Source organism: Stegostoma tigrinum, chromosome 15, assembly GCF_030684315.1.
Source record: "Stegostoma tigrinum isolate sSteTig4 chromosome 15, sSteTig4.hap1, whole genome shotgun sequence".
Taxonomy (NCBI): domain Eukaryota; kingdom Metazoa; phylum Chordata; class Chondrichthyes; order Orectolobiformes; family Stegostomatidae; genus Stegostoma; species Stegostoma tigrinum.
The window spans coordinates 80,974-108,849 of record NC_081368.1 but is presented as its reverse complement, the minus strand read 5'-3'; the positions used below and the strand labels follow the sequence as shown (position 1 = coordinate 108,849).

The 27,876-nt window shown below is 44.1% G+C and overlaps 1 protein-coding gene across 2 annotated transcripts in view; it reads left to right on the top strand.

Moving 5' to 3' along the window:
• The window catches only part of LOC125458723 (glypican-6-like), a 141,479-nt gene that overhangs the window by 56,639 nt on the left and 56,964 nt on the right, over positions 1–27,876 (top strand). For both annotated transcript variants that reach the window (XM_059651300.1, XM_059651299.1), the window contains 2 exons: positions 3,828–3,993; positions 12,720–12,850. In XM_059651300.1, the coding sequence (XP_059507283.1) occupies positions 3,828–3,993; positions 12,720–12,850 (297 nt within the window). The remainder of the gene's footprint in view (positions 1–3,827; positions 3,994–12,719; positions 12,851–27,876) is intronic.

Sequence of the window (27,876 nt, the reverse complement as noted above, 5' to 3'; positions counted from 1 at the left end):
TTTAGTCCAGGTGTTTTAGTCTTTGGTGTAGTTTCTTGGCTAATCTGTACATTGGTGTTCCAGGTAGCGAGACTATGGTTCTGAGGGGGGGGCTCCTGGTTTGTGAATTTTTGGTAGTCTGTAGAAGCGTGGTGTGTTGGATCCATCTGGTTTCATTTGTGGAAGTCTCTCTTGTTTAATTCTCCAGATTTTTGAAGTTTTTTTTTGAGTACGGCTATGATGACTGCCAGACTATTCAGATCTCTTGGCATCACGGTAGCCCATAAACCCACCAACACACTAAAACAGCAGCTAATGAACTTAAAAGACCCGATACAGACAACAAGCAAAACGAACGTCATTTACAAAATACCTTGCAAGAACTGTGACAAACACTACATTGGACAAACAGGCAGAAAGCTAGCCACAACAGGACATGATCCATTATCACTAGTATCCTTACATACAGATGAGTAAGGACACCAATTTTTGATTTGGACAACACATCCATCCTAGGACAAGCCAAACAGAGACGCACGAGAATTCCTAGAAGCATGGCATTCCAACCAGAACTCCATCAACAAACACACTGATTTGGAGCCAATCTACCATCCTCCGAGAAAAAGAAGAGGAAATGATATCACCAATGCAGGAAATGACATCACCAACCCAAGGAAACCTAAATAGATAAATAGAAAGCGGGACATAACACCAGCGCTTCACCGGAGGCTCACTGATGATGTTACCTCGAATGGTGATGAAACGTCTAAAAATGAACCTTCCAGCTCAGCGAGCAAACTCACGTCCAGAACCTCAACCTGAGCTACAAATCTTCTCAAAACTCGATATGCAGATTAGGTGGATTGGACATTGGAAATTGCCTGTAGTGTTCAGGGATGTATAGATTAGGTAAGTTATGGGGGCTGGGTCTGGTGGGATGCTTGGAGGTTCGGTGTGGACTTGTTGGGATGAAGGGCCTATTTCTACACTGTAGGGATTCTATGATTCTAGTCCAACAGGTTTATTTGAAATCACGAGCTTTGAAAGTACTGCCCCTTTGTCAGGTGAAGTGAAGAAAAGCATACAGGCACAGAATTTATATGCAAAGAGATCAATGGGCAGAGATCAAAAGGTCATGCAAATGATGTGAGATGGAGTGTTGACAGCGTGTGATTTTGAAGTAACCCTGTTGACTATAACCTGGTGCGATGTGATTTCAGACCATCACCAATAATAGAATGTAGAACATAGAACAGTTCAGGACAGTGCAGGCTCTTCGGCCCATGATGTTGTGCGGACCAATTATCCTACTAAATTCAATGTACCCTGCGTACTCTACATTTTACTGTCCTCCATGTGCCTATCCAAGAGTTACTTAAAAGTCACGGCAGGCAGCGCGTTCCACATACCCACCACACTCTGTGTGAAGAACCTACCTCTGACATCTTGCTATTCCTTCCTCCAATCACCTGAAAATTATGCCCCCTCATAATAGTCATTTCTGCCCTGGGAAACAGTCTCTGACTATCCATTCTATCTATGCCTGTCATCATCTTGTATACCTCTATCAAGTCACCTCTCATCCTTCCTTGCTCCAATGAGAAAAGCCCTAGCTCCCTCAACCTTTCCTCACAAGACCTGCCCTCCAGTCCAGGCAGCATCCTGGTTAATCTCCTCTGCACCCTCTCTAAAGCTTCCACACCTTTTCTATAATGAGGTGACCAAAACTGAACACGATATTCCAAGTGTGGTCTAACCAGAGTTTTATAGAGCTACAGCATAACTTCATGGCTTTTAAACTCAATTCCCCTGCCAATGAAAACCAACACACCATATGCCTTCTATTTATAACCCTATCAACATGGGCAGAAACGTTGAGGGATGTATGGACGTGGACCCTAAGATCCTCTGTTCCTCCACACTGCTGAGAATCCTGTAATTAACTCTGTATTTTGCATTCAAATTCGACCTTCCAAAATGAATCACTACACGTTTTTCTGGGTTGAATTCTATCTGCCACTTCTTTGCCCAACTCTGCATCCTGTCAATGTCCCACTGTAACCTACAACAGCCCTCCATGCTGTCCTCAACTCCTCCAACCTTTGTGTCATCAGCAAACTTACTAACCCGCCCTTCCACTTCCTCATCCATGTCATTTATAAAGATCACAGAGGAGAGGTCCCAGAGCAGATCCCTGTGGACCTGTTATGAGGAAGGTTAACTGGACCCAAAACATTAACTGTTTTTTTTTCCCTTTACAGATGCTACCAGACCTGCTGAATTTTTCCAGCAATGTTGTCTCTGTCCCTGTGGAACACTGCTGGGCACCGAGCTCCAGACTGAAGACTTTCCATCTACCCCCACCCTCTGTCTTCTATTGGTTAGCCAGTTTTGTATCCAGACAGCCAAATTTCCCTGAATCCCATGCTGCTTCATTTTCTGAATCGGCCTACCATGGGGAGCCTTATCAAATGCCTTGTTAAAATCCAAATATGCACATCCACTGCTCTGTCGTCTTCAATGTATTTCGCCACATCCTCAAAGAACTCATTCAGGCTTGAGGCATGACCTGCCCCTCTCAAAGCCATGCTGACTATTTCTAATCAAACTGTGCTTTTCCAAATAATCATAAATACTATCTCTCAGAATCCTCTCCAATAATTTGCTGACAACAGAAGTAAGACTGACTGGTCTGTAATTCCCAGGATCATCCCTGTTCCCTTTCTTGAACTAGGGAGTGACATTTTCCACCCTCCAATCATCTGGTACTTCTCCAGTGGACAGTGACGATGTAAAGGTCATCACCAAAGGGGCAGCAATCTCTTCCCTCACTTCCTGTAAGAACCTTTAATGTATCCCATCTGGCCCAGGGGACTTATCTATCCTCATGTTTTTCAAAATTTCTAGCACATTCTCCCTCCTAACAACATCATGTTTGAGCATTTCTGCCTGTTTCATGCTGTCCTCAAACGTCAGGGTCCCTCTCACTGGTGAATACTGAAGCAAAGTATTCATTAAAGACCTCCCCTACCACCTCTGTCTCCACACACAAGTTTCCTCCACTATCCCTGATCGGCCCTACCCTCACTCTGGCCATCCTCTTGTTCTTCACATAAGAAAGCTTTGGAGTTTTCCTTGATCCTACTTGCCACAGTTTACTCATACCCCCTTCTAGCTCTCCTAAGTCCATTCTTCAGCTCCTTCCTGGCAACCTTTTAGACCTCTCAACCCCTGTCCGATCCTTGCTTTCTCAATCAGTAAGCTTCCTTCTTCCTCTTGACTAGGTGTTCAACATGTCATCCAAGATCCCTTCATTTTACCATCCTTTCCTTGCCTCAGTGGAACAAACCTAACCAGTGCTTATAACAACTGCTCCCTAAACAATCTCCACATTTCTCTCGTGCATTTCCCTGAGAACATCTGATCCCAATTCATGCTCTGCAGTACTTGCCTAATAGCATTATAATTCCCCCTCCCCCAATTAAATACTTTCCCATACTGTCTGCTCCTACCCCTCTCCATGACTATAGTAAAGGCCAGGGAGTTGTGATCATTACCATAGAATATTGGTGGTTACGATTTATTGCTGTAGCCACTTCTGTCTGTATTTATCAAGTGTCTGGCTTTACACTTCAAGGGCAACGGTCACTTTATACTGTACTATTGACAACTTGTAGTTGAAGATAATTCTCAGTCGTTTGTCATGAATTTTTTAGAGCAAAACTGAGATCCGAAGCTATCACCTCTGAAAACATTGAAATGAGCTGCAAGTTAAGGATAGGATGACAGGTATCGAAACCTTTTACTACATTGCCATATCATCTACATCTTTTTTTAAAAAAATATAGGTCAATCCAACAACAGAGTGTACCAACGCACTGCTGAAGATGACGTACTGTCCACAATGTCTAGGGTTACTTCCTCTTAAACCTTGTAAAAATTACTGCCTCAATGTCATGAAGGGTTGCTTGGCCAATCAGGCAGATCTGGACACAGAATGGAACAATTTTATTGGTAAGTTTTTTTTTTTAAGTTTCATGATAAAGAATTTTATGATGGTGGAATGGGAGGAATGGAAGAAAATGGAAGAGAGTATGATTTGGTACAAGAGTAAAGTGCCAAGGATGGGTGAGAAAACCATAAACATTCTTGTGCGTTGCAATGCTTATTTCACTACTCCATTATAACCTCAATCCATGAGCACACACATGATCAGGCTCAGGTTTGGGGCATCATTGCTTGACTAGTTGTCATTAGTCTCCTGATGGCACTCTTGGACAAAACAGTTGCCAGCCTTGAGCCTTAGTAAGTGTGATTATTTCCTGGGAGTTGCTGATCCTTGGGAAAAGCTGGCCACTGGCATGCTCACTGCCTGTTTGTCAGATACAACTGTTGGGCCTCTTGAAAAGAAGAGATGTTTGGAACTCATCTTTCCAGCCAGTAGGTGTAAGAACTTTAACTAATTATAGTATTATGCAAAGTATAATCACGGGTGGACTTTTTAGATCTCAAATAAAACAAATTTTCAGCAGTCATATGGAGAAAAAGAAACAAAATAAGAGCAGAAATAGGCCATTCGGCCCTTCCAGCCTACTCTGCCATTTGGTATGATCATGGCTGATCATTCAACTCATTCTCCTGTTCTAGGTTTCTCCCCCATGCCCTTTGATTCCTTTAAAACCATAGAACCTCAGAAATGATATAGCACTAAAGTGGACCATTTGGCCCATCTTGTCCATGCTGGTACAAAGATACCCTGATGCCCTTTCTCATCCTGTCTTCGTGCGCACACCACATAACCCTGCAGTTTATGGCACTCAAGGTGCAGATCCAGTTACTTTTTGAAAGAGTTTAGGGTCCCTGCCTTCACCACCAACTCGGACAGAGAGTTCTAGGCACCCACCGTTCTGCGCATAAGAAAAAAAAAAGTTTTGTCCACATCGTTCTAATCTTCTGCCACTTGTTGATCCTTCTTCTCACTTCCTCAAAGAATTGATCAAATTTGTAAGGTATGAACTTTGCTCAAAGCCATGCTGATTATCCCTGATAGTCTGTCTTTCTAAATGATAGTTTATCCAATCTCAGGATTGATTCGAACAATTTAAACACTACTGAAGAGAGACTAATTGGCCTATAATTGTTTAGTATTTCCTCTGTACCCTTTCTAAACAGTGGAACCATATTTGCATTCCTCCAGTTTTCTGGCACCTCACCAGTGTCTGGTGAAGATTAGAAAATAATCCTCAGAGCATCTGCTATTTCCTCCCTGACCACCTTCAACATCCCAGGGAACAATCCACCTGGCCCTGGCGATTTTATCCACTTTCAAGGATTCCAATTCGTTGAACACTTCCTGTCTTGTTATGATTATTTTGCCCAATATTTCACCTCTCTCCTCTTGGATAACTGTATCTACATCATCCCTTTCCTTTGTGAATACACAGACAAAAAATCCGCTTAAAATTCTTCCATATCTTCTGTGATTTCACACAAGTTCTCTTCCTTATCTCTGATCTGTCCCATTTTTACCTTTACTCTACTTTTGCTCTTTGGATTTCCTTTGTCTTGCTTGCTAATATTTTTCATGCCCTTTGATTCCGTTGTTTTTAACTTAATCCTTCTACTTTCTATACTCCTCTAGGCTATCTGCAGTGTTGCTTTTTGTTAGTGACTCTTAGAGCTTTCTTTTTCTGATTAATCTTTCCCTGTACTTTTCTAGTATTTTTCTGCCAGTGCCATGTGTTAATAGCTATTCACAAAATATCTCCAAGTTTGCTGACGACACAAAGCTGGGTAAGAGAGTGATCTGTGAAGAGGATGTAGGGATGCTTTGTGGTGTGGACAGACGCATGACAGATGCCAATGTAATGTGGATAAATGAGAGGTTTTGGTACCATTTTGGTAGCAAAAACAAGAAATGGATTATAATCTGAATGTGATAGATTGGGAAAGGGCAAGGTGTTTTGCAGAAGCCAAAACAGAGGTATTTTCAAGGAGGAGTTAGATATTGGGGTGGCACAGTGGCTCAGTGATCAGTACTGCTGCCTCACAGCACCAGGGACCGGGGTTTGATTCCACCCTCGGTTGACTGTGTGGAGTTTGCACATTGTTCCCTGAGTTTGTGTGGGTTTCCTCTGGGTTCCTCCCACAGTCCAAAGATGTGCAGGTTAGGTGGATTGGCCATGCTAAATTGCCCGTAACGTTTAGGGATGTGTAGATTAGGTAGGATATGTAGGATGGGTCTGACGGGATGCTCTGGTGGTCGACTTGGATTTGTTGGGCCAAAGGATCTGTTCCTACTCTGTAGGAATTATGATTTATGATGATATTGTTCTTTGGGGCTAAAAATATCAAAAGGTACAGGGAAAAAGTATGACTAGAATACTTATTTGGATGATCAGCCATGGTGGAATAAGCTGAAAGGGTCAAATGGCCTTCTCCTGCCCCTATTTTCTATACCCCATCTTTCTGTTAATGTTAGACACACTGTTACTATACAGTGACCTTCTTGAACAAAACAAAGTAAGCATTGCCCCTTAAGGTTCAATGGCATCACCATTACTGAATTTCCCCACTGTAAATATCCTGTTGATCACCATTGACCAGAAACTGAACTGAATCAAATCAACTAGATGAATTCCATAGCTACAAGATCAAGTTGGAAGCTAGGAACCCTGCAGTGAGTATCTCACCACCTGACTCCCCAAATCAATTCTTCCACCTATAAGGCAGGTATATGATATACTCTCCTCTTGCCTGCCCTTCAGAATGCTCAAGATGCTCGACACCTCCCAGGACAAAGCAGCCCATTGTTTGGAATCTGATCCACTGCTTTCAAAATTCTCTTCCTTTGTCACTGTGTGTATCATTTCCAAGGTGCATTACTGTAACTTAAAGTTCCTTTGACGGCACCTCTAACCCCACAATCTTTACTATGCTGAAGGGCAGGAGCAGCAGATACATGAGAACACCATCACTGGCAGGTTCCCTTCCAATAATGCTGATCATGTGAATGTTGATCTTTTGCGTTGTAACCTATATGCCTTATGCTGTCCAAATTTTGTTTCACCGTATGATCTGAATGTCCTTGATTACTATGACTCGCCTGAACTGCTTGCAAATAAAGTTTTCATTGTGCTTAAGTACATGTGACAATAAATCAAATCAAATCAAGTTGCACTGTATCCTAACTTGGAAATAAATCACTGTACCATGGTTGTTAGGTCAAAATCCTGGACTACCTTGCTAACTGCACTGTGGGCGTCCCAAGATCACATGAATTGCAGCGGTTCAAAAACATCTCAAGGTCATTTAAGGATGGACAATAAATATTGGCCTTGCCAGCTATGCCTACAGCCCATGAATGTATTTTATAAAAGTTTAAAAAAGAAATGACTAACATTGAAATAAGCCTATCAAAGGTACAATAAAGTGGACATTCCCTTGCAGAATAAAGTTCTCCCAGGAAAAAGTGGCCCAGCAATGACTAATAGAAGTCAAATATGCAATCACTTCTGTTTCACCCAACTGGAAAATTTTATTCAAGGTGACTAGGACATTTATAAGTAGAATATCATTATTAAGCCCTATGGCCAGAGTGAGTGAGACTGAGTCAGAATGAGTATGTGGGGAATTTGGATCCAAGTGGGAATTCAGCTAGCAAATCCTCTGCAAGTTTAATTATAGAGTAAAAATTCAGAATCAGACATACAAAGTTAAAATAGAGCAGTTAAATAGGCAGGTGTTGATTACTGTAGGAGGAATTGAGATAAAAAAGTGACTCAAGGGGCTCTTGCTGTGCAGTGGAAGTGAATGACTGATTTATGAATAATTTTTATTGTCGCATATCTAGGGAGATACAGTCAAGTGTTTTGTGCTGCGAGCCAGCACTGTTTTAAGTTACAAAAAGAATAAGAAGAAATTACTTAGAGTTCATCTTCATCGACCAGTGCCCCAAACGTGGCTCCAGGGCTTCTGCAATATCTATACAAGGTTGGCCTCAAGGAGTTCCTGCTCCGAGTACAGCAATGATGATGCTGATGCACCAGGGGACTCTGGATCCTCCTACTGCTGTCTTGCTGACATCGCCAAGATTCCCTGCTCCAGATCTACAGATGTCAGGAATCCTTGTTCTGGCGCTGATGCTGCCGCAATCAACAACCCATGGCCGCCTCCAAAATTCCCTGCTGTGGGCCTACTGAAGCCAGGAGTTCCTGCTCTGGGCTCCTCCACTTCTACAACCTCCTGTGACATTGGGAAGAGAAAATGATTCGGCTAGCTTGGAAGCAAGCAGTCACAGTAGGCTGATTATGTACCATGCCAGCGCCACCATCTTGAGAGGCTGTTGGTAATGTTCCTACCTCTGAGCCCAGAGGATCTGGTTAAGTCCCACCTTCTCCACAGGCGTGTTACAGCATATCTGAACAGATTGATTAAAATGCCATTTTAAAAAGGATTTGTTTAAAATACATGGTGAAAGTAAGCTGCATAGTCAGTGAGGGAGATTTTGCCAGAGTGATACTGAGACAGACAAAGTGAGAAACTGGGAATTCGGAGCAGAGGATGAAAGAAGTGCTTTAATTAAGGTTAAAGAGAAATAAAGCCTCCAGTGCAGGAAGGGATTATAGCACAGATTGAAACCTGCATTAAGACCAGCCATGTCATGAGTGCATGAGAAACATTCAGTTAAAGAGTGCACTTGTTCAGTATTTCCAGCATTTAAAGTGGAAGCTGGGGTATTTAGTGTCTCTATAAATCTCTGCAGACTTTTTTTCTGTTTTTGTGACAAAAAAATTAATAGATTAAGTGAGTCTCAAATGGTAGATTTTAAGGAATATTTTAATTTAAGGGCTAACTTTCAATCCAAAGTCTAGTCTTTACCCTAAATAAGTTACTTAAAATGTGTAAAATTATTTAAGAATAATGTCAGCCAGTATGCCTAAGGATTTGATATCAGCCTGGTGGAATGTGTGACCTGTCACATGGGGAGTTGTGGGAGCTGCTAGTGTTCAGGATGATCATGTCTGAAGGAAGTGCTACCAACTACACAGACTTGAGCTCTAAGTTTCAGAGCTCGAGCAGTGGCTGGACAGGCTCGTGGGTTTGCCACAGAATTATGTGAATAGCATATTTAGAGAGATGGTCACACCACAGTGAAGGATCTGGAGGAAAGAAGGGAATGGGTGACCACCAGTTAGTGCAGGAGTTCTCTGAAAATCAGTTTGCTGTTTTGGAAGCGAATGAGAAGCTGATGTACCTCAGGGAATGACTGTGGGTTCAGAGATCAGGGAGAAGGACTGAGATATAATTAATAAAATTTAGCATAGACAGAGAGGATGTTCAGAGTGGCCTGGTAGGCTTAAAACTAGATAAATCTTCATGGCTGGAGGAGATGTATCCTAGATTGCTGAATGAAGCATGGGGAAGCTATGAGGCACCCTGGCAATAATTTTCATTTCCTATCTGTAGGAGGTGTGCCAGCAGACTGGAGGATAGCCAATGCAGTGCCTTATCCAAGAAGGCTGCACGGGATAAACCAGGAAATTCCAGGCTAATCAGTCTAACCTCAGTGGTGGGGAAACTATTGGAAACAAGCTAAGGGGCATCATTTACCTGCACTTAAAGACTGGAATTAATCAAGAACAGTCAGCATGGTTTTGTTAATGAAGGTTATGTCTGACCAAGTTGATTGAATTTTTTGTAGAGGTGACTCGGTGTGAACATAGAACTTAGAACATAGAACTTAGAACATAGAACTTAGAACATAGAACTTAGAACTTAGAACTTAGAACTTAGAACATAGAACATAGAACATAGAACATAGAACATAGAACATAGAACATAGAACATAGAACATAGAACATAGAACATAGAACATAGAACATAGAACATAGAACATAGAACATAGAACATAGAACATAGAACATAGAACATAGAACATAGAACATAGAACATAGAACATAGAACATAGAACATAGAACATAGAACAGCACCGAACAGGCCCTTCAGCCCACGATGTTGTGCCGACCATTGATCCTCATGTATGCATCCTCAAATTTCTGTGACCATATGCATGTCCAGCAGTCTCTTAAATGTCCCCAATGACCTTGCTTCCACAACTGCTGGCAACGCATTCCATGCTCTCTCAACTCTGTGTAAAGAACCTGCCTCTGACATCCCCTCTATACTTTCCTCCAACCAGCTTAAAACTATGACCCCTCATGTTAGCCTTTTCTGCCCTGGGAAATAGTCTCTGGCTATCAACTCTATCTATGCCTCTCATTATCTTGTATACCTCAATTAGGTCCCCTCTCCTCCTCTTCTCCAATGAGAAAAGTCTGAGCTCAGTCAACCTCTCTTCATAAGATAAGCCCTCCAGTCCAGGCAGCATCCTGGTAATCCTCCTCTGAACCCTCTCCAAAGCATCCACATCTTGCCTATAATAGGGCGACCAGAACTGGACGCAGTATTCCAAGCGCGGTCTAACCAAAGTTTTATAGAGCTGCAACAAGATCTGACGACTCTTAAACTCAATCCCCCTGCTAATGAAAGCCAAAACACCATATGCTTTCTTAACAACCCTGTCCACTTGGGTGGCCATTTTAAGGGATCTATGTATCTGCACACCAAGATCCCTCTGTTCCTCCACACTGCCAAGAATCCTATCCTTAATCCTGTACTTGGCTTTCAAATTTGACCTTCCAAAATGCATCACCTCGCATTTATCCAGGTTGAACTCCATCTGCCACGTCTCAGCCCATCTCTGCATCCTGTCAATGTCCCGCTGCAGCCTACAACAGCCCTCTATACTGTCAACGACACCTCCAACCTTCGTGTCGTCTGCAAACTTGCTGACCTATCCTTCAATCCCCTCATCCAAGATATAGATGACAATACATTTCATTGTCCACTTGGACATCAGCAAGGCATTTGATAGGGTCCCACATGGGAGACTGATGGTGACGGTAAGGGAGGGATCCAAGAAGAACTGAAAAATTGAATCTAGAATTGGCTGAGTAGCAGGAAGCAGAAGGAGATGGTTGATGGTGTTTTGGTGATTGGAAGCCTGCATCCAGTGGGGTTCCATGGGGATTGGTGTTAGGGCTCTTGCTGTTTGGTGTGGCTGTGTGTGTGGGGCAAATGGAATTCAGTCTGAATAAGATGATGCATGTGGGCATGACAAACCAGGCAATGGAGCTCTTCAAAAAAAATTTCCATGAGGTTTGCCAGGCATTACTTGCCTGCCGGGAATCCATGGCTGATTGTCCAACTGAATAACCTAATCCTGCTTTCTCCCCGTAACCTTTGATCCCATTCACCCCGAAATGCTATATCTAGTCGCCTCTAGAATATATTCAAATGTTTTGGCATCAACCACTTTCTGTGGTAGTGAATTCCAAAGGCTCACCACTGGGTAAAGAAATGTCCCCTCACCTCCGACCTAAATGGCATGTCCCAAATCCTCAGACCGTGACCCCTGGTTCTGGACACACCCACTATTGGGAACATCCTCCCCGCATCTACCCTGCCCTGCCCAGTCCTGTTAGAATTTTGTAAGCCTCTGAGGTCCCCTCCTCATTCGTCTGAAGTCTAGTGAAAACAATCCCAACCTAGTCAATCTCTCCTCATGCCTCAGTCCTGCCATCCCTGGAATTGCCAACTTCCCCATCGCAAGTATTTGGCTGACTGGTCGAAAATTGGCTGGTTTTTTGACCTTATTAAAAGATTGAGTGATATGCTATTTTCCAGTCCACAGGGCCATACAGTTCAATAGTAGCTTTTGATCAACATAGACTCCCATTAAAAAGAGACAGCTGTTTGTGGTTTAACCTGAGGGTTACCATGTCTCGGGTATGGTAGAGATTGAGAAGGAGAGTCCTTTATGGTGATCTCAGCCAATGCAGCAATTGAACCCCATGCTGTTGAGGAGAAATTAACTAGAGTGCGACTATATTCATAGAAATTTAGAAGAATGGGGCAAGGGGGAGATGAAAATCTTATAGAAAGTCAAAATTATGAAGGAAATAGATAAGATAGAACTAGGGAGGTTATTTTCACTAGTGGGTGAAACGACAGTTAGGGAGCATAGCCTCAAAATAAGGGGAAGCAGATTTAGGGCTGAGTTGAGGAGGAACTTCTTCATCCAAAGGGTTGCGAATCTGTCAAATTCCCTGTCAAGTGAACTTTATTGAATGTTTTTACGACAAAGAAAGATTTTTGAACAGAAAAGGAATGGAGGGTAATGGTGAGCAGGTGGGTAAGTGGAGCTGAGTCTCAAAGATCAGCCATGATCTTATTAAATGGCGGGGCAGGCGTGAGGGGCCAGATGGCCTACTCCTACTCCTAGTTCTTAAATTCTTCTGTTCTTATCACTGCATTGCAAAGCAGCCAATTCAGCTGACACCTGTGTTTTTACCCAGTTGTATGCCCTGTCTGTTTACAGTTTCTAGGAACTCTTGCTTCCATTTGACTATTGAACTTCCATTTGTGTCAAGCTCCTACGGCAATCTGCTTTGTTTGGATACATGTTGCCATTCCTTTTCTCGCTGCTGCTGCTCTGAGTGTTTGTCATCCGCTCCTTCTGCGGTGTTTAGATTGGTTCCAATTTCAACTTTGTTCCTAGCTTCTGATAACAAATGTGCAAAGGTGAATTAAGTTCATCTTTGGGCATAGAGTTGGAAGTTTTGAAATGAAGCAGTTGTTTTTAAGGTGTGGCAATAACGGACTATTTCTATGTACAGATGCGATGTTGATGGTTGCAGAAAGGTTGGAGGGACCATTCAACATTGAATCAGTAATGGACCCCATTGATGTCAAGATTTCTGAGGCGATCATGAACATGCAGGAGAACAGCATGCAGATCTCTCAAAAGGTATATTCATGACTTAGTTAATAAAATGTGAGGCTGGATGAACACAGCAGGCCAAGCAGCATCTCAGGAGCACAAAAGCTGACGTTTCGGGCCTAGACCCTTCATCAGAGAGGGGGATGGAGGGAGGGAACTGGAATAAATAGGGAGAGAGGGGGAGGCGTACCGAAGATGGAGAGTAAAGAAGATAGGTGGAGAGGGTGTAGGTGGGGAGGTAGGGAGGGGATAGGTCAGTCCAGGGAAGACGGACAGGTCAAGGAGGTGGGATGAGGTTAGTAGGTAGCTGGGGGTGCGGCTTGGGGTGGGAGGAAGGGATGGGTGAGAGGAAGAACCGGTTAGGGAGGCAGAGACAGGTTGGACTGGTTTTGGGATGCAGTGGGTGGGGGGGAAGAGCTGGGCTGGTTGTGTGGTGCAGTGGGGGGAGGGGATGAACTGGGCTGGTTGAGGGATGCAGTGGGGGAAGGGGAGATTTTGAAACTGGTGAAGTCCACATTGATACCATATGGCTGCAGGGTTCCCAGGCGGAATATGAGTTGCTGTTCCTGCAACCTTCGGGTGGCATCATTGTGGCAGTGCAGGAGGCCCATGATGGACATGTCATCAAGAGAATGGGAGGGGGAGTGGAAATGGTTTGCGACTGGGAGGTGCAGTTGTTTGTTGCGAACTGAGCGGAGGTGTTCTGCAAAGCGGTCCCCAAGCCTCCGCTTGGTTTCCCCAATGTAGAGAAAGCCGCACCGGGTACAGTGGATGCAGTATACCACATTGGCAGATGTGCAGGTGAACCTCTGCTTAATGTGGAATGTCATCTTGGGGCCTGGGATGGGGGTGAGGGAGGAGGTGTGGGGACAAGTGTAGCATTTCCTGTGGTTGCAGGGGAAGGTGCCGGGTGTGGTGGGGTTGGAGGGCAGTGTGGAGCGAACAAGGGAGTCACGGAGAGAGTGGTCTCTCCGGAAAGCAGACAGGGGTGGGGATGGAAAAATGTCTTGGGTGGTGGGGTCGGATTGTAAATGGCGGAAGTGTCGGAGGATAATGCGTTGTATCCGGAGGTTGGTAGGGTGGTGTGTGAGAACGAGGGGGATCCTCTTGGGGCGGTTGTGGCGGGGGCGGGGTGTGAGGGATGTGTCGCGGGAAATGCGGGAGACGCGGTCAAGGGCGTTCTCAATCACCGTGGGGGGGAAGTTGCGGTCCTTAAAGAACTTGGACATCTGGGATGTGCGGGAGTGGAATGTCTTATCGTGGGAGCAGATGCGGCGGAGGCGGAGGAATTGGGAATAGGGGATGGAATTTTTGCAGGAGGGTGGGTGGGAGGAGGTGTATTCTAGGTAGCTGTGGGAGTCAGTGGGCTTGAAATGGACATCAGTTACAAGCTGGTTGCCTGAGATGGAGACTGAGAGGTCCAGGAAGGTGAGGGATGTGCTGGAGATGGCATCTATTCATGACTTAGTGCCTGGTTGGAAAAAATCATTTCTTTATCTTTAAATGGAGACATTTGCAAAATGTTGTACATTTGTCCCTGCTCTTTAAATCTGTATTACTGACAACTTGCTTAGCTTAACAGCAACAGCAGCCTTTCCTCGTGAATGTTTAAAAGTTTAAGTAAGAATTATTTATACTGTTGAGTTGTTCATTGATCTGATCATGAATATTTGGCTTTAATTATCAAATGTCTGCACATTGGCCGAAGAAGAAATGGCACCTGTTATGGATGGATCCACCCTAGGCTTCTGAACCCCAATTTTCTAATGTCACTGAATGAGTAATACAGAACCCTAGGCTACTGTTATCAGGACACTAAGCAGGCGGTGGCCTTGTGAGAGATTCTGCAGCCGGCAGTGAAGAGGAGCAGCAAAAGTGGAGAGATTCCTGAAGCAGATGGACAAATAGTAGAACTGCTTCAACAAAATTTCAGGTGTGACATCACAGGATAACAGACTAGATTAGTTAGAAGTCAGTTTAGCAAGGCTAAATGGAGTATATTTTACTGCAAGGAACCTGAGGAATGAGGCTCTTGAGCTGAAGGCACAGATACCATAGCTCTGACTGAACCTTGGCAGGATTGGTAGCTAAATATTCCTAGTTATAGGGTATTCAGACAGGAAAGAGGGAAATAGAAGGGGAGGTATTGCAATATAGATCAAAGAATCAATTAACCCTGGTAATTATAGACCAGTGAACCTTACCTCAGTTGTTGGTAGTGTTGGAAAAGGTTATAAGGGATAGGATTTATAATGATCTAGAAAAGAATAACTTGATTAGGGATAGTCAGCACGGTTTTGTGAAGGGTAGGTCGTGCCTCTCAAACCTTATTGAGTTCTTTGAGCAGGTGACCAAACAGGTAGATGAGAGTAAACCGGTTGATGTGGTGTATATGGATTTCAGCAAGGCGTTCGATAAGGTTCCCCACAATAGGCTATTGTACAAAATGCGGAGGAATGAGATTGTGGGAGATATAGCAGTTGGGATCGGAAATTGGCTTGCTGAAAGAAGACAGAGGGTGGTAGTTGATGGGAAATGTTCATCCTGGAGACCAGTTAATGGCGTACCACAAGGGTTGGTGTTGGGTCCACTGCTGTTTGTCATTTTTATAAATGACCTGGATGAGGGCGTAGAAGGATGGGTTAGTAAATTTGCAGACGACACTAAGGTCGGTGGAGTTGTGGATAGTGATGAAGGATGCTGTAGGTTGCAGAGAGACATAGATAAGTTGCAGAGCTGGGCTGAGAGGTGGCAAATGGAGTTAAATGCAGACAAGTGTGAGGTGATGCACTTTGGTAGGGGTAACCGGAAGGCAAAGTACTGGGCTAATGGTAAGATTCTTAGTAGTGTAGATGAGCAGAGAGATCTCGGTGTCCATGTACACAGAACCTTGAAAGTTGCCACCCAGGTTGACAGGTCTGTTAAGAAGGCATACAGTGTTTTAGCTTTTATTAATAGAGGGATCGAGTTCCGGAACCAAGAGGTTATGGTGAAGCTGTACAAAACTCTGGTGCGGCCGCACTTGGAGTATTTTGTACAGTTCTGCTCACCGCCTTATAAGAAGGATGTGGAAGCTTTGGAAAGGGTGCAGAGGAGATTTACTAGGATGTTGCCTGGTCTGGAGGGAAGGTCTTATGAGGAAAGGCTGTGGGACTTGAGGCTGTTTTCATTAGAGAGAAGGTTGAGAGTTGACTTAATTGAAACACATAAAATAATCGGAGGGTTAGATAAGGTGGATAGGGTGAGCCTTTTTCCTCGGATGGTGACGGCAAGCACGAGGGGGCATAGCTTTAAATTGAGGGGTGAAAGATATAGGATAGATTTTTCTTTACTCAGAGTAGTAAGGGAATGGAATGCTTTGCCTGCAACGGTAGTAGATTCACCAACATTAGGTACATTTATGTCGTCATTGGATGAGCATATGGACGTACATGGAATAGTGTAGGTTAGATGGGCTTGAGATCGGTATGACAGGTCGGCACAACATCGAGGGCCGAAGGGCCTGTACTGTGCTGTAATGTTCTATGTTCTATGTAATATCAGTGAGGATAACATCTTGAAAGTATCATCAAATGAGATCATATGGGTAAAAGTTAAAAACACAAAAGGGGCAAACTCACTGTATTATGGATTCCAAACAGTCTGATGGACTTAGGTGATCAAATATGGAACCAAATTTCAAAGAAGTGGCAGAACAGCAAGGCAGTAATAGTTTTGGAGTTTTAAGTACCCAAATGTTAACTGGGATAGTTCTACTGTGGGAGGTAGAGAGGAGGAAAAATTCTTAAGCATCCAAGAGAACATTTTTAGTCTGTGCATAGCCCAACAAGGGAGGGGCAGCTCTGGACCTAATGAGTCGAGGAAAATTCGGCAGGTCTGGCAGCATCTGTGGAGAGAAAGGAGAGTCAAGTGTCAGGGCAGCAATGATGAACTCTCCTTAATATTCGTACAATTAGACATGAAGGCCATCAGTTTAACTGGAACAAGGTAACTGTAGTAGCCAAGCCAAATATTGGCATGCACTGGAATTCCTAGAGGCATGGTTCTCCACCCATAGAATTGGACCCCATAAAAAAACCCATACAGCTCAAAACCGGAAATGACAGCACTCACCGTAATGGACTGGACAGTATAAATTCCAAGCAGAGTAGAATAAATTTGCTTCATCGGAGGCCTTGCTGATGTTACCTAGGACAGTTACAAAACGTCTGAAAGAGAACAAGCCAGCTTGGTGAGCAAGTCAACAACCTCATCCATATCCCGAGCTACAGATCTTTTTGCCAAAACCATACTGAACCTTTATTGGATGACAGTATTGCTTGTAGTTCAATTTGCAATTGTAAAATAAGGATATGCAGACACTGGAAAGGGCACAGTGAATATCTACAAGGATGCCACCTAATTACTGTATACATAGCGAGAAAGTATGAGCAGTTGGATATCCCCTCAGGTGAGGCATTGGTGTTGTGATGATGCCTTTGGACTGGTAATCCAGAGGCACTGGCAAATATTCTGGAAACATTAGGTTCAAATCCCACCATGGCAGGTGGTGAAACTTGAATTCAGTAAAATTTGAAATTAGAAGCTTGTCAAATGATAGTGTATAGCCATTCTTGCAAGTTTCCATCTGGTTCACTAATGTCATTTAGGGAACAAAATCTGCTATCATTAACTGATGTGTCTTGGCTGTCTGTCTGGAGTTGCGTGCATGTATTTGACTCTTAACTGCCGCCTAGACAATGCTGGTCTTTGTAGTGATGCCCACACCCACGTGAAAGAACAAAGAAAAATGTCCTGCCTTAGGAGGGAAACCCAATGATCTGAAGATATTGCTATGTGAGCTGAGTGCTACTTAGGTGGGAATTCACTCTAGAGGCAGGGAGAAGATGCTGCTTTTTACTTTGCTTTCCAGCCTGCAAGTAGTGATTGGTGATTGGTTGCCTTTTGTCTGCAAGGTAAGAAACTAAAGCATGAGTGTACCTATCAGCAACCAACACAGGACAAAAATAGTGCATGATTGGTGGAATAACAAGTAGTTAGGAAAGTAAGTGTGACAGTTTAGGCATTACCAGGTGCCAGAACATTTGCAAAATCATGTGTTTTGGGGGTGGTGGGAAGTGGGTGGATGCATTTACTGGGAAAGAGGAGGCAGATGAAGAGTCTGCTGTAAGTAGTTGGAGGATGGGAAGAAGGATGCTGCAGGAGAGGTGGAGGTGGAGGTGGAGGAGGAGGAGGAGTGCTGGGAGAAGAACTCCACTGAAGGGCAGAGAGGATGAGACTTCATTGAGGAAAGAAGTTACAGAACTGTTGACAAAGGAATACTCAACTAACTGGGAGCCACAAAAACTTGAAATTTCAGAAGTAATGAATTCCTTTCAAATGGATGTGAAAATTCTAGCTCTCAAGAAAATGGCACAAAACTTTGTGTACTGTAAAAAGAGTATTGTTAAACTTCAAAAGAACTTGGATAGGTTTTTGGAATGGGTAAATAAATGACAAACATGAATTGGTTCATGTTAACAGCAATGTCACAGAGGGGCAATATAAAGCAAAAGAGTATGGAAACAGTCAGGTTAGCTGCATACTCTTTTGCTAAACAAAGAACTGGGGGCATTCTCGCAAAGTTTGCCGATGATACAAAGATAGGTGGACAGGCAGGTAGCACTGAAGAGGTGGGGAAGCTGCAGAAAGATTTAGACGGTTCAGGAGAATGGTCCAGGAAATGGCTGACGAAATTCAATGTGAGTAAATGTGAGGTTTTGCACTTAGGAAAAAAGAATACAGGCATGGACTATTTTCTAAATGGTGAGAAAATTCATAAAGCAGAAGTACAAAGGGATCTGGGTGTGTTGGCCCAGGATTCTCTAAATGTTAACTTGCAGGTAGAGTCCGTGATTAAGAAAGTGAATGTACTATAGAACATGACCTTCCCTGAATCAGAGTGGGGATGTTCATCAAGTAACAAGTCCTGGCCAGTATCCAGAGTTGGTTTGAAATATGATAAGTAATATTTAGAACATAGAACATTACAGCACAGTACAGGCCCTTTGGCCCTCGATGTTGTGCCGACCTGTCATACCGATCTCAAGCCCATCTAACCTACACTATTCCACGTATGTCCATATGCTTATCCAATGACATCTTAAATGTACCTAATGTTGGTGAATCTACTACCGTTGCAGGCAAAGCATTCCATTCCCTTACTACTCTGAGTAAAGAAACTACCTCTGACATCTGTCCTGTATCGTTTACCCCTCAATTTAAAGCTACGCCCCCTCGTGCTCGCTGTCACTATCCTAGGAAAAAGGCTCTCCCTATCCACCTTATCTAACCCTCTGATTATTTTATATGTTTCAATTAAGTCAACTCTCAATCTTCTCTCTAATGAAAACAGCCTCAAGTCCCACAGCCTTTCCTTATAAGACCTTCCCTCCAGACCAGGCAACATCCTAGTAAATCTCCTCTGCACCCTTTCCAAAGCTTCCACATCCTTCTTATAATGCGGTGAGCAGAACTGTACACAATACTCCAAGTGCGGCCGCACCAGAGTTTTGTACAGCTTCACCATAACCTCTTGGTTCCGGAACTCGATCCCTCTATTAATAAAAGCTAAAACACTGTATGCCTTCTTAACAGACCTGTCAACCTGGGTGGCAACTTTCAAGGTTCTGTGTACATGGACACCGAGATCTCTCTGCTCATCTACACTACTAAGAATCTTACCATTAGCCCAGTACTTTGCCTTCTGGTTACTCCTACCAAAGTGCATCACCTCACACTTGTCTGCATTAAACTCCATTTGCCAGGTCTCAGCCCAGCTCTGCAGCTTATCTATGTCTCTCTGCAACCTACAGCATCCTTCATCACTATCCACAACTCCACCGACCTTAGTGTCGTCTGCAAATTTACTAACCCATCCTTGTACGCCCTCATCCAGGTCATTTATAAAAATGATAAACACAAGGCTCCCTGGTCTACACTTACCAGGGTTGTCTCTACTCCCTTTCTTGAACAGAAATGTTGTCGTTTATCTCAAGAGGGTTGTCGATGTGCTTCTGAGGCTTTATAAAGCTATCGTTGGGCCCCATTTACAATACTGTGTCCAATTTTGGGCCCCACACCTCAGGAAGGACATACTGACACTGAGCGTGTCCTGCGGAGATTCACACGGATGATCCGTGGAATGGTAGGTTTAACATATGATGAACGGCTAAGGATCCTGGGATTGTATTCATGAGAGTTTTGAAGGTTGAGGGGAGATCTAATAGAAACTTAAGATAATGTATGGCTTAGAAAGGGTGGGCACTGGGAAGTTGTTTCCGTTAGGCGGGGAGACGAGGACCCGTGGGCACAGCCTTAGAATTAGAGGGGGTAAATTTAAAACGGAAATAAGATGACATTTTTTCAGTCAGAGAGTGGTGGGCTTGTGGAATTCATTGTTATGGAGTGCAGTGGAGGCTGGGACGTTAGATGCCTTCAAGGCAGAGATCGACAAATTCTTGATCTCGCAAGGAATCAAGTGCTATGGGGAACATGCAGGGAAGTGGACTTGAAATGCCCATGAGCTATGATTTAAATGGCGGGGTGGACTTGATGGGCTGATGTGCCGAATGGCCTTACTTCCACACCTATGTCTTATGGTCTAACTAATTAAGCTAATAAACTAAATTAACATCCTTTTAAAGGAGCCTTTTAAAGTGTAACAAAATTTTAAAAAATTAATAGTGTAGAGCTGGATGAACACAGCAGGCCAAGCAGCATCAGGAGCATGAAGGCTGACATTTCGGGCCTAAACCCTCCTTCAGAAAAGGCCCAAAATGTCAGCCTTCCTGCACCTCTGATGCTGCTGGGCCTGTTGTGTTCATCCAGCTCTACACCTTGTTAGCTCAGATTCTCCAGCATCTTCAATTCCTACTACCTCTTAAAAAAAATTAATAGTAGATTTGTCAATTTCAAAATACTGTTGACGTACTTTGAATAAAGAAAAAAGAAAATTGAAGCACCGGAACAGGCCCTTTGGCCCTCCAAGCCTACACAGATCCAGATCCTCTATCTAAACCTGTTGCCTATTTTCCAAGGATCCATATCCCTCTGCTCCCTGCCCATTCATGTATCTGTCTAGATACATCTTAAATGACACTGTCTTGCCTGCCTGTACCACCTCCACTGGCAATGCATTGCAGACACCCACCACCCTCTGCGTAAAGAACTTATCACGCATATCTCCCTTAAACTTTTCCCCTCTCACCTTGAAATCATGACCCCTAATAATTGAGTCTGAAGGCTGCAACAACAGGCAATTAAGGGAATGCCTGAAGTGCACCAGTAGTTGCTGTGTGCTCTCACATTTGGGACAATCTGGTGCAAGCATAGGCACAGAAGGGAGTAAGACAAATCATGAGCAAAGGGCTGAAATGAAGACAAAACTAGAGGAGCAGCCTCCCTGGTGGAATGGGGCTGCAACCTTGTGCAACCATGTTCAGACGTGGAACGTGGACTCCTTAAGGCCACAAAAAAATTGAGAGTCTGACAGTACATGACCATCTTTTGTTCCATGGCACTGATTCATGTAACACTCTCCACCAGTGGTAAGGGGGAGGATGCCCACATGGCAAGTCTGTCATGGCGGTGTGCCTTCCTCCAGATGGCAGGATGAAATTCTGTCCTGTGTCTATATGGTTGACAAGATCAAAGAAGTGAAGGATGTTCAGCTGCAGCTCATACAAGAAACCCTGTGGAGAATGGAATGGCACTTCCTTCTGGAAAGGAAATTTCCAGTGTCAGCTGAAGATGTGGGGCAGGAGTTCTGAAAGGAGGCTTTAGATCCCTGAATTATTATAAAATTCTGTCCAAATGGGCATATGTTCCAGGGACAGCTTGACAGTATGAGCGCAGACATAGTCATATGGCACAGCAAAGGCCCTTTTGTCTCACTAGAATCTTCATTGATCCATCTAAATAAATCACACTTTGCAGCACTTGGTCCATAGCCTTGAATGTTATGACACTTTCAGGTCCTCATTCAAGTATTTTTTTTTTTAAAGATTGAAATTTCCTGTCTTTATTGCCTTCTGGGTAGTGCATTCCAGATTCCCACCACTCTTGGGATGAAGAAAAAATCCTCTCCTGCCCTTTACTTTTACCTTTAAAATTATGCCCCCTTGTTATTGAGCTTTGAACTAAGGGAAGCAATTGCTCTCTATCCAACCTGTCCATGTCCCTCATAATCTCTGCACTTCAATTCTCAGCCTTCTCTGCTCTTAAGAAAATAATCGGAGTCTACTTAATCTCTCTTCATAGCCAAAATTCTTCGAGCCAGGCAACATTCTGGTGAATTTTCTCCGCACCTGGTCTGATACAATCACATTCTTCCTGTAGTGTGTTAACCATTACTACGCACAACCATTACTAGCTGTGGGCTAAATCAAGTTTTATACAGCTCCCTGCTATTATAATTTATGCCCCAACTGATAAAGGCAAGTGTCCCATAGGCTGCCTTAATGGTGCTATTAACCTGTCACCTTCAAGATCTGTGGACAATGCCCCAAGATCCCTCAGTTCCTCCTGAGCTTCCTAGTGTCCTGCTATTCATTGAGTAATCTCTTTGTCTTTTAGTCTTTCCAAAATGCGTCATCTTATGTTTGGATCCTATATGTCTTTACCTGCTTTTTCTATCTCTCAGGTAAGGCTTTATCGAGGCTTTGCTGAAGTCCATATAAACTACATAAATTGCACTACCTTTATCTACTCAGCTGATCATCACCTCAAAAAATTCAGTTAAATGTCTTTTGATTGTGGGAACTGAGTAACATACTTTGAAGATGCTTGATGGCTTTAGCTGTGAGCTGAACATCTGGAGACACAATGTGCAAGTTATTGTGCAGTCATTTGGTTTGCTCTTCTGCCATCCAAAAATGGCTTCAACTCAGATGCAGCAACATGAATGTGAAACAGTTTCAGTGAACAATCAAAGATCAGTAAATCTCTTACAGAAGCTACTGTTTTGAATGGGGAAGAGATTTGATATGATGTAACAATGTTTCAGACTCTGATCAGTTTCTGATTTTAAAACAAAAAAACTAGATAACTTTCTCAAAACGTTATGGAGACCACTCAGGTCTGCGAAAAGGAGCTCTGTACCATCAAAAACAGAAATTGCTGGAGAAACTCAGTCCTGTTGGCAGCATCTGTGAAGAGAAAACTGAGTTAATACTTAAAGTCCAGACCCTGATGGGAGGGGTGGGGAGTATTTAGGAGGTGGTGGAGGAGTGAGTGGATATGTGAAGCGGGAGCTGAGAGAGAGAAGGAAAGGTTATGTGACCTGTGATTGAGTGAAAATGGGTGGGCTGTGATGAAAGCAACTCATGTCATGACAGGACTTGGTGTGGGCCAGGTAATAGACAAGGAAGAAGATACTCAGGCTGTAAAATTATTAGGCTCACACTGAAGGCTGTAGTATCCTGAAATGGAAGATAAGTTTTTCACTCTTCTAGCTTGCTTTGAGTCTTGCTGGAGCACTGCAGCAGGCCTAGAACAGGAATGTCAGCCATGGAACACAGTGCTGTGTTGAAGTGGCAGGCAACTGGAAGCTTGGGGTCATATTTATGACAGAGCTTAAGTGTTCCGCAAAGTAAAATTTCCCAGTCTGCAATCTGTCTCCCCAATATCGAGATGACTACCATAGTTGAGGCCATCCAACCTGCTAAAGAATTATGACACTGTATGCCATCTTGTAGATGGTTTGATTTAAGATGTATCAAAGCCAGGAGTATCTGGAATAAGGTAGGTGAGCTTGCAGCTTGGATAGATACCTGGGATTTTGATGTGGCCATTTTGGACCCTGGATAGAGCAGTGTCAGAAATGGATGTTGCAGGTTCCAGGGTTTAGATCTTTCATGAAGGTCAGGGAAGGTGGTAAAAGAGGAGGAGGTGTGGCTTTGTTAGTCAAGGACAGCATAACGCGGGCTGAAAAAACTTTTGATGAGGACTCGTCTACTGAGGTGGTATGGGCTGAGGTCAGAAACCGGAGAGGAGAGGTAATACTGCTGGGAGTATTTTATAGGCCCCCGCAAAGTTCCAGGGATGTGGAGGAGAGGATCAGCAAAACTATTCTGGGCAGGAGTGAAAAGAACAGGGTGATCATTATGGGAGACTTTAACTTCTCTAACATTGACTGGAAATGCTGTATCTCTCGTACCTCGGATGGATCAGTTTTTGTTCAGTGTGAGCAGGAGGGTTTCCTGACTCAGTATGTCGAAGGGCCGACAAGAGGGGAGGCCACACTGGATCTGTTACTTGGTAATGAAGTTTGATTTAGTGGTAGGTGAGCACTTTGGAGAGTGACCATAATTCGGTTATGTTTGCTTTAGCAATGGAAAGGGATAGGAACATGCCACAGGGCAAGAGTTATAGATGGGGGAAGGGCAATTATAATGCGATTAGGCAAGACTTAGGAGGCATAGAATGGGTTAGCAAAATGCAGGGGATGGGGACAATCGAAATGGGGAGCTGGTTTAAGGAACAGATATTGTGTGTCCCTGTCAGGCAGGGACGAAGCGATAAGGTAAGGGAACCGTGGTTTACTAAAGAAATTGTATCTCCTTGTTAAGTGGAAGAGGGAGGCTTATGTGACGATGAGACGAGATGGTTCAGATGAGGCGATGGAGAGTTACAGATTAGCTAGGAAGGATTTAAAGAGAGTTAAGAAGAGCAAGGAGGGCACATGCAGACATTGGCAGGTAGAATAAAGGAGGACCCTAAAGCTTTTGATAGGTATGTGAGGAATAAGTGGATGACTAAGGTAAGAATAGGGCCAGTCAAAGACAGAAGTGAGAAGTTGTGTGTGGACCCTATGGAGATTGGAGAGGTGCTAAATGATTATTTCTCATCTGTTTTCACTGAGGAACAGGAGAAGACTGTAGAGGAGATGACGGAGTTACGGGCTACTGGAGTTGAAAGGATTAAGGTTAGTAAGGAGGAGGTGTTATCAATTCTAGAAGGTGTGAAGGTAGATAAATCCCCTGGACTGGATGGGATTTTTCCAAGGACTGTCTGGGAAGCTAGGGAGGAGGTTGCAGGGCCTTTGGCCTTGATCTTTGAGTCCTCATTGTCTATAGGTTTAGTACCAGAGGACTGGAAGATTGCAAATGTTGTGACCGTGTTCAAGAAGGGCAGTAGGGATGACCCAGGTAATTATAGACCTGTGAGCCTTACGTCTATTGTAGGAAAAGTTTTGGAAAGGATTATAAGAGAGGATTTATAATCATTTAGCAAGCAACAATTTGATTGGAGATAGTCAGTCAGCTTGGATTTGTCAAGGGCAGGTTGTGTCTCACAAACCTCATTGAGTTTTTTGAGAAGGTGACCAAGCATGTGGATGAGGGTAGGGCAGTTGACGTGGTGTACATGGACTTCAGTACAGCCTTTGATAAGGTTCCACATGGTAGGCTATTGGAGAAAATACAGAGGCACAGGATTGAGGGAGATTTAGCAGTTTGGATTAGAAACTGGCTTTCTGTAAGAAGGCGACGAGTGATGGTTGATGGAAAATATTCAGCCTGGAGTCAGGTCACAAGTGGTATGCCTCAAGGATCTGTTTTGGGACCACTGCTGTTTGTCATTTATATAAATGACTCGGACGCAGGCATAGATGGATGTGTTAGTAAGTTTGCAGATGACACTAAAGTCAGTGGAGTGGTGGACAGTGTGGAAGAATGTTGCAGGTTGCAGGGAGACTTGGATAAACTGCAGAATTGGGCTGAAAGGTGGCAAATGGAGTTTAATGTGGATAAATGTGAGGTGATTCACTTTGGGAGGAATAATAGGAAGGCAGAATACTGGGTCAATGGAAAGATTCTAGGTAGTGTGGACGTGCAGAGGGATCTTGGTGTCCATGTACGTAGATCCCTGAAAGTTTCCACTCGGGCTGATAGAGCTGTTAAGGCTTACGGTGTGTTAGGTTTTATTGGTAGAGGGATTGAGTTCCGGAGCCGTGATGTCATCCTGCAACTGTACAAAACGCTAGTGTGGCCTCATTTGGAATACTGCGTGCAGTTCTGGTCGTCCCATTACAGGAAGGATGTGGAAGCATTGGAAAAGGTGCAGAGGAGATTTACCAGGTTGTTGCCTGGTCTGGAGCGCAGGCCTTATGAAGAAAGGCTGAGGGACTTAGCCTCCTTCTCTCCAATGTAGAACAGACCTAAGAGGGGATTTAATAGAGACATACAAGATGATCAGAGGATTAGATAGGGTGGACAGTGAGAGTCCTTTTCCCAAGGATGATGACTTCAGCTTGTATGAGGGGGCATAGCTACAAATTGAGGGGTGATAGATTTAAGACAGATGGCAGAGGCAGGTTCTTTACTCAGAGAGTGGTAAGGGCGTGGAACGCCCTGCCTGCCAATGTAGTGAACTCAGCCACATTGGGGGCATTTAAACAGTCCTTGGATAAGCATATGGATGATGATGGGAGAGATAATGGAAACTGCAGATGCTGGAGAATCCAAGATAATAAAATGTGAGGCTGGATGAACACAGCAGGCCAAGCAGCATCTCAGGAGCACAAAAGCTGACGTTTCGGGCCTGGACCCTTCTTCAGAGAGGGGGATGGGGTGAGGGTTCTGGAATAAAGAGGGAGAGAGGGGGAGGTGGACTGAAGATGGAGAGAAAAGAAGATAGGTGGGGAGGTAGGGAGGGGATAGGTCAGTCCAGGGAAGACGGACAGGTCAAGGAGGTGGGATGAGGTTAGGCATGGAGGCAAAGAGCAGTTTTTCCGCCGCCTATGTCCAATCGTGCTTCAGGACATGGTCGAGCAGTTTCAAGGCCGAAGAGATTACAAGAGAGTTGCAATGGGGGAGAGATTCCCTGAGGTTGGTCCAGAGGGAGGAGGGTAACTTCTTCGGTCCGCCTCCCCCTCTCTCCCTAATTTATTCCAGAACCCTCACCCCATCCCCCTCTCTGATGAAGGGTCTAGGCCCGAAATGTCAGCTTTTGTGCTCCTGAGATGCTGCTGGGCCTGCTGTGTTCATCCAGCCTCACATTTTATTATCTTGGATTCTCCAGCATCTGCAGTTCCCATTATCTCTGATACTATTTTAACCTCACTGCGAAGCCTCTTCCAGGGATGCCTAACCTGAAGAAGTTACCCTCCTCCCTCCGGACCAAACTCAGGGAATCTCTCTCCCATTGCAACTCTCTTGTAATCTCTTCAGCCTTGAAACTGCTCGACCATGTCCTGAAGCACGATTGGACATAGAGCAGTTTTTCCACCGCCTTCGCCTCCATGCCTAACCTCATCCCACCTCCTTGACCTGTCCGTCTTCCCTGGACTGACCTATCCCCTCCCTACCTCCCCACCTATACTCTCTCCACCTATCTTCTTTTCTCTCCATCTTCGATCCGCCTCCCCCTCTCTCCCTATTTATTCCAGAACCCTCACCCCATCCCCCCTCTCTGATGAAGGGTCTAGGCCCGAAATGTCAGCTTTTGTGCTCCTGGGATGCTGCTTGGCCTGCTGTGTTCATCCAGCCTCACATTTTATTATCTTGGATGATGATGGGATAGCGTAGGGGGAGGCGCTTAGATTAGCTCACAGGTCGGTGCAACATCGAGGGCCGAAGGGCCTGTTCTGTGCTGTATTGTTCTATGTTCTATGTAAAGGCACACTCGGCACCCGGCCAAAGCAGGAAATTCAGTTCCTCAGCCGAGATTTACTGAGTTATTTATCCCAGAAGAATTCAGGGAGCTTCTTGTGTACCTTAGTGGCAAACTGCAGGGTTTCCTGATGTCTAAGTTTTTGAAAACCAGTAAACAAATGATACATACTAAGTAAATGAGTTCTGAGGAAAGGTCACTGGACCCAAAACATTAACTCTGTTTTTTCCCTTCACAGACGCTGCCAGACCTGCTGAGTTTTTCCAGCAACTTGGTTTTTGTTCCTGATTCACAGCATCCACGGTTCTTTAGGTTTTTAAATAAATGATAACCCGCTGAAATCGGAACTATTACTCCATCATGGGATGGGTGTTAACAGGGTCAGAATGTTCTGCCCATCT